Source organism: Mus pahari, chromosome 5 (genome assembly GCF_900095145.1).
Source record: "Mus pahari chromosome 5, PAHARI_EIJ_v1.1, whole genome shotgun sequence".
In the NCBI taxonomy this organism is placed as follows: domain Eukaryota; kingdom Metazoa; phylum Chordata; class Mammalia; order Rodentia; family Muridae; genus Mus; species Mus pahari.
In genome coordinates this window covers 126185342-126206702 of record NC_034594.1, presented here as the reverse complement: position 1 = coordinate 126206702, position 21361 = coordinate 126185342, and the positions used below count along the sequence as shown (strand labels likewise).

The 21361-nt window shown below is 45.0% G+C and overlaps 1 protein-coding gene across 1 annotated transcript in view; it reads left to right on the top strand.

Annotated features, from left to right (window-relative positions):
• Lamc2 (laminin subunit gamma 2) overlaps window positions 1–21361 on the top strand; it is a 63405-nt gene that overhangs the window by 8005 nt on the left and 34039 nt on the right. Inside the window, exons 2-3 of the mRNA XM_029539350.1 lie at window positions 11340–11528; window positions 18971–19106. Coding sequence (XP_029395210.1) covers window positions 11340–11528; window positions 18971–19106 — 325 coding nt within the window. The remainder of the gene's footprint in view (window positions 1–11339; window positions 11529–18970; window positions 19107–21361) is intronic.

Sequence of the window (21361 nt, the reverse complement as noted above, 5' to 3'; positions counted from 1 at the left end):
TTTTTTTTTTTTTTAAAGAGCACATTATAACAGAGCCCTGATAAAAGGACACCTCTGATCATTGCTCTTGCACTTTGGGAAGCCTGAGGCAGGTGTTTTAAAAGGGACTAAATATTCTTAACCTAATCCCTACTTACCACGTTCAGTCCAGATAAGTCTCTTCCTGCAGGACCTCAAGATAGGTGAGTTCTTAGAAATGAGGATGGCAGTAGATCTATCCATCCATGCATGCATGCATGCATGCATACATACATTTAGTTGAATTCCATTCTCTCTCTTCCTCCCTCACTCCCTTTTCTTTCAGTTGTTTTATGCTAACATAGTCGGAACTATTGAGACATCCCTGGCTTGACAGTATTATAAAAGGGTTGTAAACAAAGGGGGGAGGGCTTGCTACAGGAGACCAGTCCTTTAACTCTGAAGTAGGGGGGTGGTATCTAAGAGGACAAATTAACATCTAATGTTTAGTGTAATTTCTTTGAACAAAGCAAAGAGCTATATGAGGATTTCTTACCTTAACTCAGTACTCTTCCCCACGATGGCTTTCCATCACAAAGAAGCATAGGAAAGAAGGGCATCAACTAAACAGTATCTGCCAGTCTGCTAGAAGGTCTTCAAACTCAGCTCCTTGGAAAAGTGAGACAGAAGGACTTCAGTTTCAAGGCCTGTTTTGGCTATTAGAGCAAATACAAAACTAACCTGGGTGATGTGAATGAAGCTGTCAAAATAAAAGATGAATGTAAGGACTCTGTGGTAGACCAGTAGGCTCGTTCCTCACTGCAGTAGATAGGTAGGTAGGTAGGTAGGTAGGTAAGTAGGTAGGTAGATAGATAGATAGATAGATAGATAGATAGATAGATAGATACATACATACATACATACATACATACATACATACATACATAGAAGATAGATGATAGAAAGATAGATACATACATATACACACATTGAATATAGATGATAGATAGATAGATAGATAGATAGATAGATAGATAGATAGATAGATAGATGATAGACACGCATACATAGATAGATGATAGGAAGACAGAAAGGTTGCTAGGTAGATAGATAGTCACTCCTCAGTTGGGAGTTTTTTGTGAAACTAGGCTGAAAAAAAAAAACAACAACAACAAAAAAAAAAACACCAGATCACGTTTGTCCTTGTAGGCAATGTGAAGGAATTCAAATTTATAATCTTTGAGAAAAATGTTGGCATTAGAGAGCTTTAAACAGAGAGGAGTTGAGAAAATTTATATTTTGGCAAGATTTTCTGTCAAGTTAGTGGAAGGAAGCAAGAAAGACTTCATGGAGTCAGAAAATTGGTTAGTCCTGATTTGCTCAGGGTAGGATTGAGAATGTCCACAGTGGAGTGGAGACAGACTCGGGTGCACCTGAGCTGTTTGGTGGGTTAAACATCGGCGTGGGACAGATTAGCGGCAGCTGAGAAGGTTGTCTCTGGGGTTCTGAGGTTGGCTTCAAGCCACCCGACTTGAAGCAGAGGGGTTTTATTAATGAAATTTGTTTGCCTGTCTGCTGTTTTGAGATAGGGTGTCACTGTGTAGCTCAGGTTGGCTCCTCAAACTCTTGTTCTACCTGATCCAGCCTGCCTAGCACCGGGATTATAGGTGTCTGCCACCACAGTTAGTTTCTGAGTTTAGGTTTAAATGGGTTTTGTCTGAAGATATAACCAGCTCAAAAGTGGAGTGGATGGCTGAAGTTGGAGATGAGGTTTGGATTGGGGAACTGTGCTGGGAAGGTGACGCCTACGGTGGTTAGGAAAACCTTGTCTTGACTGGGATCAGGAGAGCGTTATGGAGGGGGCAGTCAACAAGGCTCAGGGACGAGTCTTGGGAAATCAACATCTGGAGCTGGAGACAGGTAAGCTTCAACAAGACTTGGTTGCGGAGATCAAGGGCCAGGAGGAAACCTGATAGCATGATCACGTGCTGCCTAAGAGAGGAGGGTTTGAGGAAAGCCAGGGGAGGATTGGATGTTTCAGAAAGGGAACCCAGGAGGAGGAAAGGAGGCAGAAGACAGACATGGGTCCCTAAACTGGGAAGACTACTCAGTGTCAACCTTAAATGTTTCTACTTGGGTTGAATCATGGGACATCACTGTAAGTTATTATGCAGAGCTGTACCCAGCAGCTGAACCGGCGGTGGCAGGAACAGCCAGGCTCTCAGTAACATTGGCCTGCACAGGAGGCTGTCAGGTTCAAACCTGTCACTCGCTCGGATGCCTAGCTCCTGAGGTAGTCCTGCTTACAGGGCAGGCTGCCCCATCAGGGCCTGCTGAGCTCATGCCATCCATCAGCCTGCCGCACACCCCTGCCTGCCCCTCCTTCACACAGCCCTTGGCCTGTTGCCCATCTGTGGCTGCGGTCTCACAGGCCAGGGAGAGATGGTAAGCCCGGGACAGAGATAGTTTCTCTGGTGTTAGAGGCAACCTGCCTGAAAGTTCAGACCTTCCTTTAATTGAAAATATCTTCCTAACTAGAGTCTTTTCTCATCTCGCCGTGGATGGTTTTTGGGTTGAAATATTAGCCATTTTCACGGTGAATGTCAAACAGAAACAAAAACAACTAATGTGTATTCTGTGGGGGGAATTTCTGTGCGGTTCCTGGGGTGAAGCCTAGAGGTCTTCATGTGTAGACACCCTCTCACTGAGCGACATCCCCAGCCCTACATTTTGGAAAATGTCAAAGTGCATTCCTGGACTTGTGGATTTCTCTGTAGTTCAATGTAGGTTCAGGTTTTTTAATTTGACTTTTCTGTTTTTAAATTATTTGCTTTTTTTTTATTTTTTAAATTTATTTTATTAGATATTTTCTTCATTTACATTTCAAATGCTATCCCGAAAGTCCCCTATACCCTCCCCCTACCACGCCCTGCTTCCCAACCCACCCACTCCCATTCCTGGCCCTGGCATCCCCTATACTGGGGCATACAATCTTTGCAGGACCAAGGGCCTCTCCTCCCATTCATTGATGGCTGACTAGGCCATCCTCTGCTACATATGCAGCTAGAGACACAGCTCTGGGGGTACTGGTTAGTTCATATTGCTGTTTCTCCTATAGGGTTGCAGACCCCTTCAGCTCCTTGGGTACTTTCTCTAGCTCCTCCATTGGGGGCCCTGTTGCTTATTTTTTTTTTTTAAGTGCGTGTGTTTTATGTGTATGTGTGTGTCTGTGTACACGCCACGGTGGAGCATGTAGAGGTCGGAGGATGACTTGTAGGAAATGTTTTTCTCTTTCCACCATGTGGATTCTATGAATTGAGGTCACCTGCATGCACATGGCATGCATACACATACTTAACACTTGTATTTTATTTTACTTCACGTGCATGGATGCTTCCTCTGCATGTATGTCTGTGCACCATGGGAGTACCTGGTGTCCTTTGTTCACCCCTGACTTTGGTTTTGGTAAAAGTGGATTCCCAACGTTTGAAGATCCTTTCTCATCTTGGCTTAATCTTCTCTCCCGTAACAATGGATCCCGTGTTGGTCCTAACCTGTGCTTTTGGCAGCAGTCGCCTCTACCCACTGAACCATCCCTGCTAGCCCCTGAATGGTGTTTCTTTCTTTCTTTCTTTCTTTTTTTTTTTTTTTAAGATTTATTTATTATTATACATAAGCACACTGTAGCTGTCTTTAGACACACGGGAAGAGGGCATCAGATCTCATTATGGGTGGTTGTGAGCCACCATCTGGTTGCTGGGATTTGAACTCATTACCTTTGGAAGAGCAGTCAGTGCTCTTACCCGCTGAGCCATCTCACCAGCCCCTGAATGGTGTTTCTTACAGTCAGCCTGCCTGTATCACACCCCTCCCTCTCCTTCCTGCTACTTGTTCTTCTCTCTTACTTCTCTCTGCCCATCCATCCCGACTATCTTAGCAACGATAGTGGCAAACAGTGGAGTGGGTACCACCGGAAGAGACAAGAGAGAAACTCTAGACACCAACTGGATAATGCCCACAGATGTTCTATATATGGAAGTGGTGAGCTCTGTGATCATGTGGTAAGGAATGCTTCCAGCAGGGAGAGAGAAGCCACTGCAGGTCGTGAGCAGTGCATAATCTGATTTATGTTTCTTCGGGCACCCAGCCAGTTCTATGGAAATGGCAAAGCTGAAGGCCAGAGGCAGTGAAGAGCTCAGAGTTCTAGAATTCATGCAAGGATCTAGGTGTTGAGACCCAGGGAGGGAACAAGAGAAAGAAAGTTACAGGAGGGGCTGACATGGGCCAAATACACAGCGGGGGTTTTTTTTTTGTCAGTTAGTTAGTTTGGTTGGTTGGTTGGTTGGTTGGTTGGTTTTTTCGAGACAGGGTTTCTCTGTGTAGCCCTGGCTGTCCTGGAACTCACTCTGTAGACCAGGCTGGCCTCAAACTTAGAAATCCGCCTGCCTCTGCCTCCTGAGTTCTGGGATTAAAGGTGTGCGCCACCATGCCTGGCTTGTTTGTTTGTTTTTGTTTTTTGTTTTTGTTACAGGAGTGTGCATATTTTCATTCTGTTATTCCGTTTAAGCCACTAACAAGCACAGTAACTTCACACACTGTACCCTGGTAAAAAGCTGGGGTACAGTGGGTTTTGTCATCTGTTGTGTGTCTCAGACAGATTTGATTATGTAGCCCAGGCTCACCTCTAACTCAGAGCAGTCCTCCTGCTTCAGCGTCCTGATTGTTGGAAATACAGGCCTGAGCCCACACCTGGCTCAGAGCTTGCTTTTAAGTTTCACACAATGGAGAGGCTCTTTGTACCTCCGATGCTGGATGATCGGAGATATGCTGTGTTGGTACGATTTCTGGTAGCTGTTTGCTCCAGAAGGCGATATTTTCTCCTGGAAAGTTTAACGAGAGCACTGGATGAACCTGTGCCCACCCAGTGGTGAAACTGGATGAAACTGTTCCCAAGTACAGCCCTAGGGAACAGTTTCTGTTTCCTTTCATTCTCCTAAGTCTAAGGCTTGGAACCAGCCTTTGCCCCTTAGCTTCCTGTCCTGACTTGCCAGAGACTGCGTTTAGTGAGGGGTGGGAGTTCTGGGAAGAGCCTGGAGGGATTCTAGGCTCCAGGCTCCATTGTTAAAGAGGGCTTCCAGCTCCTTTGATCTGCTCTCCTGAAGAACGTGGGTGGTGGTGGGCAGACTAACGTGCACTGTCTGGCTGCCTGGCGGGCCTCTCCTAAGGAGCACTTTGAGGGTCAGCGACCAAGTTATTACAGTTATCACCATAATACACACTTAAGCGGCCGAGAAACGGTGCACAGCACACACACTCAGGTGCCACCCACGCTTTACTAGACGTACAGAAATATGTGGAAATCTTTGTAAACCGATTCCGGTTCAGAAGTGTTTGTTTAGGGCTGGAGGTGAACTTGATAAATTGCATTCCTTTATCTGTGGGGAGAACCTGGCTGGCTGTCAAGAGCTCGAGTGAGGGGACAGAGAAGCAGATGAAATCTGAAGAGATGTTTGCAGCCTGGAAAGGGTGTGGCGTGAATGATAGGCAAAGAAATAATGACCGGGATGTAGCGTGGTGACAGCCCGGGTTTGAGTCCTATGTCCAGGGTTCATGTGTGCTTTTTATTTTGTGGTGTTTTGCCCCTCGTTGGTTCCTCTGTCTCTCTGTTTCTCTGTCTCTCTGTCTCTCTGTCTTTCTATCTCTCTCACTGTGTGTGTGACGGAGGGATCTGCACACGCCACAGCCCATACATACAAGTCAGAGAACAATTTATGTGAGTCACTTCTCTCCCCCCACAGTGTGAATTCCAGGGCAGCACTTGAGTTGTCATGCCTGGTGGCAAAGTGTCTTTACCTGCTGAGCCATTTTGCCAACTCTGATTTTGTGTTTTCTTGTGCAATGTTTCATATCTCTATCTCTATCTCTATCTCTATCTCTATCTCTATCTCTATCTCTATCTCTGTCTCTATCTCTATCTATCTCTCTACCTATCTATCAATCTATCATCCATCTATCTATCTATGTATCATCTATCATATATCTATCCATCCATCTATTATCTATCTATCTATCATCTATCAATCTATCATCTATCTACCCACCTATCTGGTATATGTATTTGTATATGTTTAAGTTGTGTTTATGTGTTTGTATGCACATGTATGTGTGTGCTTTCATGCATGTAGAGATCAGAAGATAATATTGTTCCTCGGGAGCTGGTTTGTTTTTTTTGTTTTTGTTTTTTTGTTGGTTTTTTTTTTTTTTGAGACAATTTCTTGGTTTTTTGAGACAATCTCTCATTAACCAAAAACTCACTGATTACACCAGGCTACCTGACCCGCAAGCCCCAGAAACCCATCTCTGCCCCCACAGTGCTGGGATTCCACACTCATATTTTTAATGTGGGTTCTGGGGATAAAACTCAAGTCTTCATGCTTGCATAACAAGCACTTTGCTGACTGAACCGTCTCTCCAGCCCCTGTAATAATGTCTTAATGCTGACTTCTGGACCCAGGCCTGCTCATAGGGAAATTGGAAAACATGGGTAATTCGATGTGTTTAGTGAATATATACAATATTACATCTATTTATGCCTGCTGGTTTTTATATTCCCCCTTAATAAATATCACTATCCTAATATGTTCTCTCTGTGTTGCTCGTTTATCTTGGTGATCTGCCATGGAAACCCTTTGAGGGCTGAGACACGTGTAGTTTTGTTTGCTGCTGCATCCCAGAGCCTGGAATAGGCTGGCGCACATTAGATGCTCCATGTGTATTTGTCCAGAGTGGACTGAACGGGACTGAGAGGACTGTGGGTAAATGGCCTTCTGCTGCTCACTCAAGGGCATCCGAGACTTGTCTCACTAGCACTGCCATTACGTGTGTGTGTGTGTGTGTGTGTGTGTGTGTGTGTGTGTGTCGGGGACTCCCAACAAAAGCTGGAAGGAATATGGACAATGTGTGAAGCTGGGTCAAAGTTAGGGAGAACAGCAACAAATTTGAAAATAAAAGTGGAAAAAATTCCAGGCATAAAATTAAACACACCTAGACATAAGGGAACGTGTAATAATAAAAAAGACATTTTTAGAATTTCCTCTTATTTCAGAATGTATTATGGGCTTCCATTTAGGTATGTTTCTCTAAGATTGGGCTAAGTTGGACTCCCATGGAGAAGAACAGGGATGAATGACCGCCAACTTGTATCCTTAATACAGGTGCAGATATGTGAGGCTAGACGCTCTTTAAATGGTAGAGGCACAGGCATCTGTCTCCAGGGCTCGTGTTGGGGCTAGGTGCTTAGTCAAGGAGCTGAAATCAAAGCTCACACAGGTCCGCAAAAGTAGCAAAGAAACTTATGTAAAACAAAGTAATCAGAAGACATGGGGGTGGGGGTGGGGGGAGGCTCAAGCCGTGTGAGTGAAGGCACGCACGTCCTGCTTACTGTTGCTTACTGTCCTCACACCTAGGTGCATTACGAATAGACATCCTATTTGAAGAGAAGCTGAGTTAGCTTGATGCCCGTGTCAGGAAAGAGAAGCCTCGTACTGTCCAGAGAAGGGTGTGCGTATAGTCTGATGCAGGGGCAGGGCAGGGCAGGGCATCTGGGTACACTGGAGAAGGTTGTGGTTACACAGTGTGTGCAGGTAAAGGAGTTAGGCTGCCACGTACATCATTAGGGAGAGGGGTGTCTGTGCCCAATCCAACCAGAGTCCTAGCTTACTAAGATTTTATGTCTACTTTACACCTACAGCTAGCTTGCCTTCCTTCCTTCCTTCCTTCCTTCCTTCCTTCCTTCCTTCCTTCCTTCCAACAGAACCTCATTCTGTAGCTCAGGCTGCCCTAGAACTATGTAGTCCAGGTTGGCCAAGAACTCCCATTGACCCTCCCTCAGCTCCCCAAGTGTAGCAATTACAGGTGTGAGCCTCCGCATGCAGCGATAGGATTTCTAAAATTCAAAAGAACATTCACTTAATAGTTCATTCCCAACTACTAAACAGCTACTATGAACCAGCTTCTAGCCCTACGTGATACCCCAGGGCTTTAATTTTCCTATTTCCCGTCTGTTCGAAGTAAGATGCAAAGTACAGCCCTCTACCCTTAATGCTGTTTTGTTTCAGAAAAAAAAGAATATTTAAAATATATTTGGGCAAATATTTAAAATGCAATAGATCTCTTACACACATCCAGATTCCTATTTTCTTTGAAATACATACATGGAAACCCTGACTACAGTTGCCCTTCACCCTGGCTGGCTGCTCATCGCTGTCCTCGGAGGGTGAGTGCCACTTTCCCATTGGTCCTCTGGCATTGTCATCCTGGTGGGTGCCCTGTGTCCACCAGTGAGCTCATGGTGTTATTCAATAAGAAATGGCCTCCAATGAAAAAGACTCACACAAGCTGTGTTATGAATATTCTAGAATTTAAAATGTGATATTTTTCCCCCCTCTCCTGGTTGAGAGAGTGAGTAGTCACTGGTTTTTAGGGACATCAGTCTAAGAAAATGTGAAGGAAGCCATGGTTCAGCATACACCAATGGCAGCAAAAAGAGCTGCAAGCAAAAGATGAGATAGGATGACTTTTCTTCTCGTTGTCTGGATGTGAGTGCGTGAAGCTCCTCCAGTGAAGTCTGTCCATGGGATGTGGTGGCAAATGTCTATTTTCCCAATGCTTGGGAGACAAGAGCAGAAGGCTCAGCAGTACACAGTACATTTTTAGCTCATATTGAGTTTCAGGTCAGCCTGGGCTACATGAGAGACCCTGTCTCAAAAACAAAACGACAATATGCTCTGAATTAGTGAAGCAGAGTGGAGTGTGTAGTTGCTTAGAGACAGCTCCTGGAAGCATGGGGCAGGAAGGATGCTGGCTCGTAGGGTGGCCCAGCCTTACAGGGACAGCTGCCTAGTGTGAATAACACATGAGACCGTGTACCCATCCCTTGGTAGAAATTTCACAGCATGTGACAGCTGTGTGGCACATCTGTTGGAGATTTAAAAAATCAGTTTCACCAGTAGTAGTTGGCAAAGACTCAACTTGGCAGTGGTTCTGTGGGAAAAACAAAACAAAAACAAAAAAACAAAAAAACAAAAAACAAAAAACAAAACAAAACAAAAAACCAAAAAAAACCAAAAAAACAAAAAACAAAAAGTAAACACCTCAAGCAGTTTGAATTGGGAACAAATTCAGAACTGAGCTGAGCCATTCATGCCCCGAAGTATCATAGGCAATTTTTGTCTTTTAAATAAAGAGATTGAAAAGTGGAGTTTGGAATAGTCATGGTGGTGCACACCTTTAATCCCTGCACTCAGGAGGCACAGGCAGTGGATCTCTGAGTTTGAGGGATATAAGGTAGTTGGCTACACTGCTTTGGCTCCTGGTGGGTTGCACATGCACACCTGCCCAGGAGCTCTTTGGATTCACACATGAAACACACACACACACACACATACACACACACACACACACACACACACACACACACGCATGCATGCACGCACATATACAGAGAGTTAATTTTTGATATTCCGTGATATGCTCAAAGGCTAGGCACTCCTAAACCTTCCCCTGCTGGCAAATGCTCCCCTCCACTACTCCCGAGACTCCTAAACCTTCCCCTGCTACCCCAGACCCAATCAGAGAAGTGGCCAGTGGCCACCTGCTCTGAGCATTCACCTTTCCATCCCCTAAACAGAGAGGTTAAAACATTGATGGGAGGATTAGCCGAGCTCGTGGATGTAAGCCCCAGAAGCCCTTGATCAAGATACCAGTAGGTAAAGGTACTTGGTGCCAAGCACAAGGACCTGAGTTCAATTCCCGGGTCCCATATGGTAGAAGGAGAGGAACTGACCCCCAGATGTTGTCCTCTGTGCTCTAAATGCATGTAGTAGTATGCATACATAAGAGCATGAACATACACGTAATAGGAACTGACTCCCAGATGTTGTCCTCTGTGCTCTAAATGCACGTGGTAGCATGCATACATAAGAGCTTGAACACACATGTAATAAAACTCAAAAAGAGACGAGTGGCTCTGGGCTGGTGTGACATATTGAGGAGGCCAATGAGACTGATGGCAGTACCTCTGTGGCTTCAGAGGTGGATATGGAGCCTGCACAGGACAGCTGCTTAGCACATAGGGCACCGTTGCGGGCTTTATGGTGAGCGCTCTGGGTAAATCATAGTTCTGAATATTCCCAAACCAGCTTCACACATACACCAAGGCTTTGCCTCGTACATCAAGGCTTCAGGGCCAATGAAGACAGCACAGAAAGGTTTGGGTTCAGAGCCCAGCTCTTTATTGGGTGGAGTTTCCTCACCTTTAAGGGCTGTTTTTAACCTGTTTCTCCTGAAGAAGGAAAATGAGCTCATGCAAGGGCCCTGGCTGGTCCTTGCTCGATGGATCCTCTTAAGGGTGCCAGGAGGCTGACCTGTTCCACATTTATAGATGAGGAAACAGGATGCAAGAGTCAAAGTGATCTGCCCCAAGCACTGAGGACATCGCCCACTGGTAGGGTGCTTATCTAGCATCTGCAGAGCCCAGGGCTTGAGTCGAACCACAGACACAGGAGAGAAAGGCAATTCGTTCAAAGAAATGTTTCAGTTCTTTGGATTTGAAGGTGCATCACCTTTTCTTTCTAACAAACCATGATTAAAACATTTTGAGTGTCTACTGTGTTTCAGATACTATACTATGTCAACTGTTTCCATGTGTGACTTTCTTTTTTTTTTATTTCTAATATTTTTTTATTATTATTATTTTCTTTAATTACATTACAAATGCTATCCCGAAAGTCCCCTATACCCCCATGTGTGACTTTCATCTAGAAGCACACACAGAGTTGGCCAGCGCTGGATGATGGTTTTCTTTGACAAGGCTTTGGGAGGGACATACAAGACACAAGTGGGGATGAGAGGACCGGTCCAGATGGTCGTAGCAGCCACTCAGCATCGACGCTGTTGAGAGACAACTGTTGTGTATCTTCAACGGTGGACACCATGAGCTGCTAGAGAGTTGCACAAGAATCCAACTTGTTCTGTTGGTTTACACAGTGCTTACAGGGAATTCTCTGCAGCTATTCGAACCAGGAATGTTCATATAAAAACATCACCTAAGCTTATTAGCTTCTCTTATGCAATTGGACAGTTTGGTGACCCCAAACCCATGTTTCCCAAGCAATGATCACCCCAGCACTATCTGATAGCTGCTTCCTTTAGGTGGGACAAGAGTCTTCCTTATTCCCCCAATAGCCCACATCACTCTCTTTTTATTAAGTAGTTTAAGTCAATGTGTAGTAGTTCATGCATAACAGATGATAATAATAACCACCTGGGGGAAGATTCTGATCTTTCTTCGTTTCTGACAGCATCTGTTTCCTCTTCCCTAGTCTGTGATTGCAACGGGAAGTCCAGGCAATGCGTCTTCGATCAGGAGCTCCATCGACAGACAGGCAGCGGGTTCCGTTGCCTCAACTGCAATGACAATACAGCCGGGGTTCACTGTGAGCGGTGCAGGGAGGGGTTTTACCGACAGCGAGACAGAGATCGCTGCCTACCCTGCAACTGTCACTCGAAAGGTAGGTGGGAAGAAGGTGAAGGAGACTGAGGGAGGGGAGAAGGAAGAACAGACAGAGGGGGAAAGGAGGAACAAACAAGCTGAGAGAGAGAGGTTGCACAACTGGGTCCCCCCAGCAGACATTGGTTGTTTTAACAGTGATCCTGGGGGTAACGGAAGGAGCCGGGGTTACCAGAGTCAGCCGGTTTGAATTCTAGTGCAGAGAGTTGTGTGTTTTGTTTTCGGTACTGAGAGTTTAACATAGAGCCTTGTACATGATAGGCCAGTATTCTACCACTGAGCTGTACCCCCTTTAAATGTTTATAATGTGGAGATAAGCCCTAAGTTATCTTGGCTGGCCTCGCATTCCTGATCGTCCCGCTCAAGGAGTAGCCGCAATTACAGATTAATGTTACCACACCCGAGAGCAGGTTGTTGACTTTTCTAGGTAGGTAGGCCAACTTCTCTATGATCCAGGGACAAAGGAAGGTGGTCTCTCCCAGTGACGGTTCTTTACATCCACCTTTGCTTTGACCAGGCTGTTGAAAAGAGTAATTGGCTGGGTGTGGGGACATCTGCCCTATAATCCTAGCACTCAGGAGATAGAAGCAGGAGGATCAGGAGTTCATGGTCATCCTCAGACACATAGAGAGTTGCCTAGGTTACATGAGACCCTGTCTCAGAAACCAAAAAAAAAAAAAAAAAAAGGAAGAAAAAGTCGGATTGAGAGGACGTGTTTCTGTACTTGTTCTAGCCATTCAAAGTACAGACAGGAAAGCCACAGAGAAAGACTAAAGCCGGGCGGTGGTGGTGCACGCCTTTAATCCCAGCGCTCGGGAGGCAGAGGCAGGTGGATTTCTGAGTTTGAGGCCAGCCTGGTCTACAAAGTGAGTTCCAGGACAGCCAGAGCTACACAGAGAAACCCTGTCTCGAAAAACCAAAAATAAAAAATAAAAAAAAAAGACTAGAGCTGCTGAAGGTGCTGTTCACAAGAGCAAACACCAAATAGGAAGCTCTTACCTGGGAGGTGGGCTCACAGAAAAGCTAGCTATTATGGGATTTATTCTATCTGTCTATCTATCTATCTATCTATCTATCTATCTATCTATCTACCTATCTATCTATCTTTCTCTCTCTCTCTCTCTCTTTCTCTCTTACTGGTTTTCAGCATCTTCTCCAGTGTGTCTGTTGGGCATGTTGGGTTGTGTTTATCGTGGGTAGTTAGTGTACACATGTTTGTAAATAAACACATCAGGAGAGGCAGAGGTCTATTGATATACTGAGGTTTTTATTGGTACTTCATTAGTCTGTTATATTTCCTGGCATTTGGTGCTTCTCCTTGTTGGAAAGTATTTAGGGGCATATAACTTGATGCACACTTAAAGGGTAAAGCTGTAGCATGGTTCTGCTTTAACGTAGCTTTATGGAACCACGTCACAGCTGCAGCTGGAAGAACCTGAAACCAAACAGGTTTTGGGGTATCCAAGAAGAGTTGTTAGTGGAGTAATGTCAAGAACTTTCTAGAAAACTGGAATGACCAGAGGTGATAAAGATCTGGGGTCAATCCCAGCTTCACCTGGATTTGCTGTTATGATGTGGTCTGAAACCAGTCTGTTTAGTTATGTGTTTAGTTAACCCGACATCCAGAACCGCTTAGAGTTCTCAGTTCTCACCATGAACCAAAGGACTTCATAAAGAAAGAGCAAGAAAAAAAATGATTAAATTTTAATGGGTATGTGAGATTCTTGGGGGAGCCAAGATCCCCATAAAACACACAGCTTCACTGCTCATCACAGGAGCTGAGTTGTCCCCCACAAAATGTTCTGTGAGCCTGTAACAGAGACTCAATGGACTCCCCTGCAAACCTTGGGCAGAATACAGAGTTCTAATTCCAGAGGAGACAAGGAATGAGCTGCTGAACAGAAAGAGCAAGGGAAGGTTTCTTATTTGTCTCTCTGTGTGGTTCCCACTCGACCAGTATGAGAAGGCATGCCTCTTTTTCTCTGGAGACTTCTGGGGCTTCACGGGAGACCAGTGGGAGGTGTAGAGACACACAGTGATCGATAGCTAGAATGGTGCTGTTTCTGCAGTAATCAGAGAACCTTCTGGACACGGTTCCCATCTCAGAAATGAGGGTAGGAGACAGGAAGATGCCTGCGCGAGGTTGCAGAGCTGGAGGGCAGAGCAAGGACTTCAGCCTAGGTCTGCCGGTAGCATAGCACATAGTGGTGAGTTTGGGAGCCAGACAGCCTGGGTTCAGATCTTGTCAGTGTGGCTCCCTCTGAGTCACTCGAGACATATGGTGTCACCTCTACACGGCTCCGGCGTTCTCAGTTAAAAGTTTATCTGGATATTTGTGCCACTCTAGAGTGCAAGAATAATTAAACACATGATAGACAAGTTAGAAAAATATAAGTCGGGGCTGGTGAGGTGGCTCAGTGGGTAAGAGCACCTGACTGCTCTTTCGAAGGTCCGGAGTTCAAATCCCAGCAACCACATGGTGGCTCACAACCATCCTTAACAAGATCTGACGCCCTCTTCTGGAGTGTCTGAAGACAGCTACAGTGTACTTACATATGATAAATACATAAATCTTTAAAAAAAAAGAAAAAGAAAAATATAAGTCATTTGATAGATATTCTTATAAAGATGGAGGTTGACCTGACCTTTTAAAAACTGACCTTTTAAAAAGTTATATTGTAACCAGATGTGATGGTACAAGCTTGTAATCCTTGAGAGATAGAGGAACAAGAATCAGGAGTTCAAGACCAGTTTTAGCTACATAGCAAGTTCAAGGCTAGCCTGGGCTACATTAAACAATGTGAGAGAGAGAGAGAGAGAGAGAGAGAGAGAGAGAGAGAGAGAGAGAGAGGGAGAGAGAGAGAGAGAGAGAATAATATCCAGGCATGACTGAAGACTCATATATATGATCTAAAACGGTTTGTTAACATTTTACTTATTACTAAAAACTCCAGTATAGCATTGAATATCTGAAAGTATCTTTTAACAGTGGAGAAGTTGATCTAGAAAGATAACAAGGAGCCTGAAACCTCCCAGCAAGCTACTGCAAGACCTTCAAATATAACCCAGGTCTTCTGTCCCCAGAGCAGGCCCTTCCTGTCCCTTCCGTATGAATGAAAAAAAAAATCAAAATGCTGTGTTTATCTCCAAGGCAGATGGGTGCCCTCAGAAAACCTGGATTTCCTCAAGCGCTGACTAATGCCTTATGCTTTCCAAAACATTTCCATAGACTTGACAGGCCATGCCTGTCACACACCCACAGTCCCTGGGAAGAGATGAAGAAACTGAAAGATTTAAGGTCCAACTGCTTAGGCCGAGGGACACATAAATGGGATAAACTGTTTCTACTACTTATTATTCCTAACTATACCTGGGCTTTGCCAATCACTAACCAGTAGCCTGTCTTGAGGAAGGAGTGTAAGAGAGTGAACCTAGAGCTTTGTGCATGCCGGGCAAGTGCCCTGTCACTGAACTTTATCACAGAATCCTTTTATAGCGTTATGCTTTGAGACATTAAGCTGCCCAAACTGTCAGTAAACTTGCTCTGTAACCCAACAGGCCCTGGGATTACAATCCTCCTGCCTCGGTCTCTCAAGTAGGTGGAATGATGGGTCTGCTTTAAAGTTAACTTCCTGAGTGATTTCAGTCCCCCAGTTAACTGCAAGATCTTTTCAAGTGATTACTTGAAAGAATTTGGAATAGCAGTTTCAAATGAAAAAAAAAAAAAAAAAAAAGCCAAGTCACTATGTCACATGCAGTAAATAAAGCCAACAGTTGACTGATGCGCACAGTAGTTTGGCCTTCCTACCTATTTCTCCTAAGTTTAGAAGTGAGCTTACTATTTTGCACATGTGTAGTATATATGTGTGTGCAGATGTGGTATGTGTATGTGGGGCTATGCATGTCTGCATGTATGTAGGCATAGGTAGGTATGTACATGGTTGGTATGGAAGCCAAAGCTCACTGGGTGTCTTTCTTGATTGCTTTCCTCTTTATTTACTGAGGCAGGGTCTCTGACTGAGCAGGAGCCTCCAGATTTAGCTAGCATAGCTAGCCAGCCTGCTCCCGGGATCCCGTATGAACAGAGTGAGTTCAAGGGCAGCCTGTGCAGTGTAATGAGACCTCGTCTCAAAGTAATACAGTATGAGGAAGGCTTGGGAGATGGCTCAGCCTCCTGGGCACTGAGGTTCAGTGAGGAGCTGGAGACTCAAAACCGTGGTTCCCACGTGCGAGGGCTTTGTCCCCTGAGATCTCCCCAGCCGGAAGTGAGTTCATTTTAGGGGATGACTTTGTGGCCCCAGTGACACTGCTGAGTGCTAGTCACATGTGTAAGTCCTGCTAGCCTTCCACAGATACTTCAAAATGCACAGCGTATGTTCGTGCTTTTTCCTCTGTGACACCCAAGTTCTTGAGGTGTGTGGCCATCAATATCACTGGGCTTGTTCTTTTCCTTAATTACTTTTTTTCTTTTACATATCTATAGCAATATTACTCAGATTAGCATAGTTCAGTTATTATTGAAAACATCTTTAACTGTAAGTTTATATGCATGTATGTGTGTTCATACATTGTTGAGGCTGGAATCCAGAGCCTAGCACATGCTGAGCATGTCATGCACTATGAACTATATCCCCAGCATGTACATACACACACACACACACACACACACACACATGCATACGCACACGTGCACACACACACACACGCACACGTACACACACATACACACGCACACGTGCACACACACTCACTCACACACACACACACTCATACACACGCACACTCGCACACTCTCACACGCCCACACATAGAGGAAGATGTGGAAGCAGGGAGCTAGGGAGGGACAAGATTCTCTTGGAAAATTCCTTGGCTTAAATTTTAACTATTAATCACTTTTGACACCCACTGCATCCTCAGATGTGCATAGAGATTATCTCCCTGAGCCCTGAGAACACTCCCTGAGACACAAACCTGAACCAGGGAAGCCATTCTCTATTCTTTAAAGCCCAGAGTCGGGTTTACAATGTAGACTTTGGAGCCGGTGTTTTCATCCTAGTGAGGGGCTTTTAAACCCCAGTGCTGTTGTTTTAGAATGTGAATTAAATTAGTCACGTTTACATTTAGAGACATCAAACAGTCCCATGCCAACCTTGAAGGCCTGAAGGATGCCTTAGGGGTAAATTACTACTATACTGTTAGCACTATAATAGTCTATTAGTGTAGTGCTTAAGCGCCCACTATGTGTGAGACACTGACTTAGGCACCTCTAACATATTACCTCTTAGACTTACAACAGCCTCGAGAGGCAATGTTTTCATTCTCACTTAAAAGAAATCACGTGTAACCAGTTTTCCTGAGGCACGCAGCTAGAAGAGCCTGGTATTTGAGTTGAGATCAGTTGAACCCAAAGCTGGGGTTGTTTTCTTGTCTTCCAGCTTCTTCTAACCCAGTGGTTTTCAACCTTCCTAACCCTGCAACCCTTTAATACAGTTAGTTCCTCATGTTGTGGTGACCCCAACCATGAAATAATTTTGTTATCGCTTCAGACCTGCCATTTTGCTACTGTTGTGGATCATAATGTAAATATCTGATCTACAGGATATCTGATATTCGATCCCTGAATAGTCTTCTACAGATGTTCTCTGTCCTCCTCTGGGTGGAGGCTGGAGTGTGCAGAGGCAGAGAGGGGAGGGGCATTATGGTTTAGGTGAAGGAAGATGGAAGCACAGACAGGGGTGGTAAGCAGGCCCGTACTGGAAGTGGTAAAATGTTTGCTAGCCCCATCCTGAGCCTTTCTTTCCTGCTGTCTACATGAAACCTAAGAGGACCCATTTACAGTAAAGAGCATGCCCATGGGAAACTGAGTCAGTAGTATACTATGCACAGAAGCTAATCTTTGAGATAAGCCTGGGTGTCTATCCACAGAAAAATGTGGTATATGTACACAGTAGAGTTTTATTTAGCACAGATAAGAGTGAGCTTAGGCAATTTACAGGAAGATGGGTGGAACTGGAGCTCATATTAATCATAATGAGGACACAGAAAGATGAATATTATATTTTCTCTCATATGTGGAACCTAGGTTATATATGCATATAGACTCGGGGATAACATGAGAGGACAAGGAGAACTACCTGGGAGGAGGGGGAGCAGAGTACTGAAAGGGAAGAACTAGGGGAGGCAGGTGGGTGTGGCGGGGAGTTAAGATGCTCCAAGGCATGATAGTCCTGGACCAAATGTCATCATGAGGGGAGGCTATAGCTTAGTTGGTAGAACGATGGCCTAGCAATACATGGAGCCCTAGCACTGCGTAAACCAGGTGTGGTGGAGCACACCTGTAATCCTAGCACATGGGAGGTACAAGAGGATCGGGTATCCAAGGTCACGGCTGGTTACGTACCGAATTGTAAGCAAGCCTTATATATACAAGATCCTATCTCGAAAACATCATTATTAAACCCATCAGTGTAACATAGTGAATGTACACTGTTGGAAAAAAAAAAAAATGAACAAGACACTGGAAGGCAGTGACTGAGCCACCAGGAGATGTTCCATAAATGAGGTTTTCTGCTTCCCCTGGTTAGTGAACACATTCTTCGTTAAGGGGTTTTCATGCATACTTAAAAACATATATCACGCCATCAGGGCTGGGGAAATGACTCGGTCAGTGCTGGCAGGGCCTCCGTTCGATCCTTCGAAGCCGTGTGAAAGAGAGCTGGGAGTGGTGCTCCACACTTGTGTCGTGGTGCTGGCGGGGCAGGGGCAGGTGGGTCCGAACAGGCCTTGCCTACTTGTTGAGTTCCAGGCCAATTCAAGACCGGGCCTTGGCAGGGAAAACTGGTGATGGTCCTGTGGCCGCCACACACTTGCCTAAATTCACATTCATGTAAACACACACAAGTCAAGTGCTGGCCCCTAAAAGATGGCCTTTGGTTGCTAGATACAAGGGAGAAAGTAATTTATTCTAATGTGCTAATATGCTGTCATTGGTTTTTCTCTAATGTGAGTTTTCAAAGACTTGAACAAGTCTTGGACTCACTGTGTAGACCAGGCTAACTGAACTTACTCTGGTCAGGTCATTCCAATGCAGCCTCCAGGGGGTTATAGGCATGCATTACCACACCCTATTAATGGGATTAAAAAAAATAAGAAAAAGAAAGAAAAAGAAAGGCACTGTGTGTTCCCTGATGTCAAGTCAGAGCAAATGTGTAAATAAAAATGTTTCTGTGAGTCATCCCCTTCTTTCTGTGAAGCAGGCATCTTCACTTGTCAAAATATCCCGTACTGAGTAGAGATTTAAACAGCATGGCCTCCTTGTTAAAAGCAGTGGCTTTGCACATCATTTAGTGTGTCTGGAGCTCCCACAAGGAGACGGTCATTTTTTTTAATGCCTTATAAATACTTATTTTTCTTCTCTCCTTCTTCCCACTTTGTGGGCTACAGGTTCCCTCAGTGTTGGCTGTGACAACTCTGGACAATGCAGGTGTAAGCCAGGTGTGACAGGACAAAGATGTGACCGATGTCAGCCAGGCTTCCATATGCTCACGGATGCTGGATGCTCCCGAGACCAGAGGCGACTGTAAGCATCTGCCTTAGTTTAACAACTCGGGGAAGAAAGGGCTTGTTACATCTCCCGCTTCCAAGTGACAGTCCATCGTTGAGGGAAGTCAGGGCAGGAACTCAGGACAGGAACATGAAGCAGGGACCTCGGAGGACCACTGCTTCTTGGGTGACCTTCCAGGTCATGTTCAGCTAACTTTCTTTTCTTTCAAGATTTATTTATTTTATTTTATGTATGTAAGCACACTGTAGCTGTCTTCAGACCCACCAGAAGAGTCCATCGGATCCCATTACAGATGGTTGTGAGCCACCATGTGGTTGCTGGGAATTGAACTCAGGGTCTCTGGAAGAGCAGTCAGTGCTCGTAACCTCTGAGCCATCTCTCCAGCCCCAGCTACCTTTCTTATACAGCCCAGACCCGCCTGCCTAGGAATGGTGTGGCCTACTGTGGGCCAGGCTCTCTAACACCAATTAGGTCTCGGGAAAACGCCCCATAGGCTTGCCCACAGGCTATTCTCATGGAGGTAATTCCCTCTTCCCGGGTGTAAATTGACAACCAAGATTAGTTGTCATAGCATACTTACTCCACCATTGCTATTACCATGGGAATAATGACACCCCACAGCCACAAATACTTTTGTGACTTCTTCATGTGGGGTTGTCTAATTTTATCATTATACAAACACTACATATATACAACTGGGATTATCCTTACACTCATTTTAATAAGTTACTTTTCTTGACTTAGCAAGCCCCTGGTTGTTGCTTTTCTAGACTTAACCTGCTTAGTTACTACTTTGCAAAACGTAGCCAGCTTTTATTAATTTTCTAAGTTTAACTTGCCCTTAATGATTGCTGTTCTAGACTGCGCTGCTCCTAGTTACTTGCCTAAGTTGCTTCTAAGCAGCATCAGTCTCGGAGGAATAGATAACACCTCTGACGGGAGGGTCTTGAGGGAAACAGTTGCACACGTTCAGACCACTGACTGACTTCCGGCCACCTGTCCCTATCCCTCAGCCCAGGAATATCTCCAAACTAATTTCCACCTGTGGCTTCGTCCTGAATCAACTCTTTTGCAAGACTTGTCCTTCCAACGATTTTCACACTGCATGACAGGCAAAACAAGCTTGACTTAGTAATAACTTGGCATGCTAGCCAGGAGCAAAGTCCAGATAGAATTCTGGCCAGCGGCTTATTGGCTGTTTGCTGGTATTGAAATATTGTTGATGAGTCTAGGCAGCTGTCTGGGCCACTTGTCTCAAGGACTGTCCCCAAGACCTTTCCTGGTTTGGCACTGTTAATGTTTTGTGCATCGCTTCGCTTTTGCAGTAGAAAAACTGTGTGCTAGGAACAACACGTATGGTTTGGTGAATGACTGCAGTATAAGCATCTCTCTCCCTCTCCCTCTCCCTCTCCCTCTCCCTCTCCCTCTCCTCTGTTCTCATCCTTTCTCCCTGATTTTTGTTTGTTTGTTTGTTTTGCTTTTTTGTTTTAATATTGTTGTATGTTTTATTGTTTTTGTTTTGAGGCAAGGCCTTGTTATGAAGCTCAGTCTAGCCTCAAATGTTCTCCTGTCTCAGCCTCCACAGAGCTAGGGTTATAAGGTATGAGTTTCAACATCTCAGTTTAAAATGTCCTATTTCTCCTTCCCTCTGGTTTGGCCTTCACTGTGAGGATCCTGGTTTGGGGACACGGGTAGTAGAAAAAGATGGGGCATCTCTATCCACAAGTTCACTTGGTTCTGTTTGGATCCTGAAGTCTGATTCTGGGTTCAGCATGAATAATGAGAAATGCGTGTCCCTGGCCGGCTGTTCGCAGCAGTGGAAAACGTTAGTTCTGATTCTGAATACAGACCACTGGATTGCAGCCTTCAAACCTAGGTGATGCTAAGCTGTGGATTCATGGAAAGGAAAAATATGCTAATTATCTATAATACTCATAGCTACAGGGTTCTTTAGACTCCAGACAAAAATTAAATGAAAATAGGCTAGGCTTGATAACGTCACTTCCCTGACACCCCTGATTACAGTCCCTTACCCAGACAGGCACGTCTTCCTGGCCTTCCTGGCACTACCCTAGCCATGGTCTGGATTTTCTTTCCTCTGGGCCTTGGCAGAGATTACTCTCTTCTATCCTTCCCCGGCCTCTTAGATCCATTTCTCATTGCTTTCCTGGTTCCCACACTCTAGCCACAACCCTTGGCTTCGAAGGAGTAGTATGTGTTAGCGTTCATTCCTTTCCCTACAAAGCTATGAAGCACTTGAGGGGGCTCCA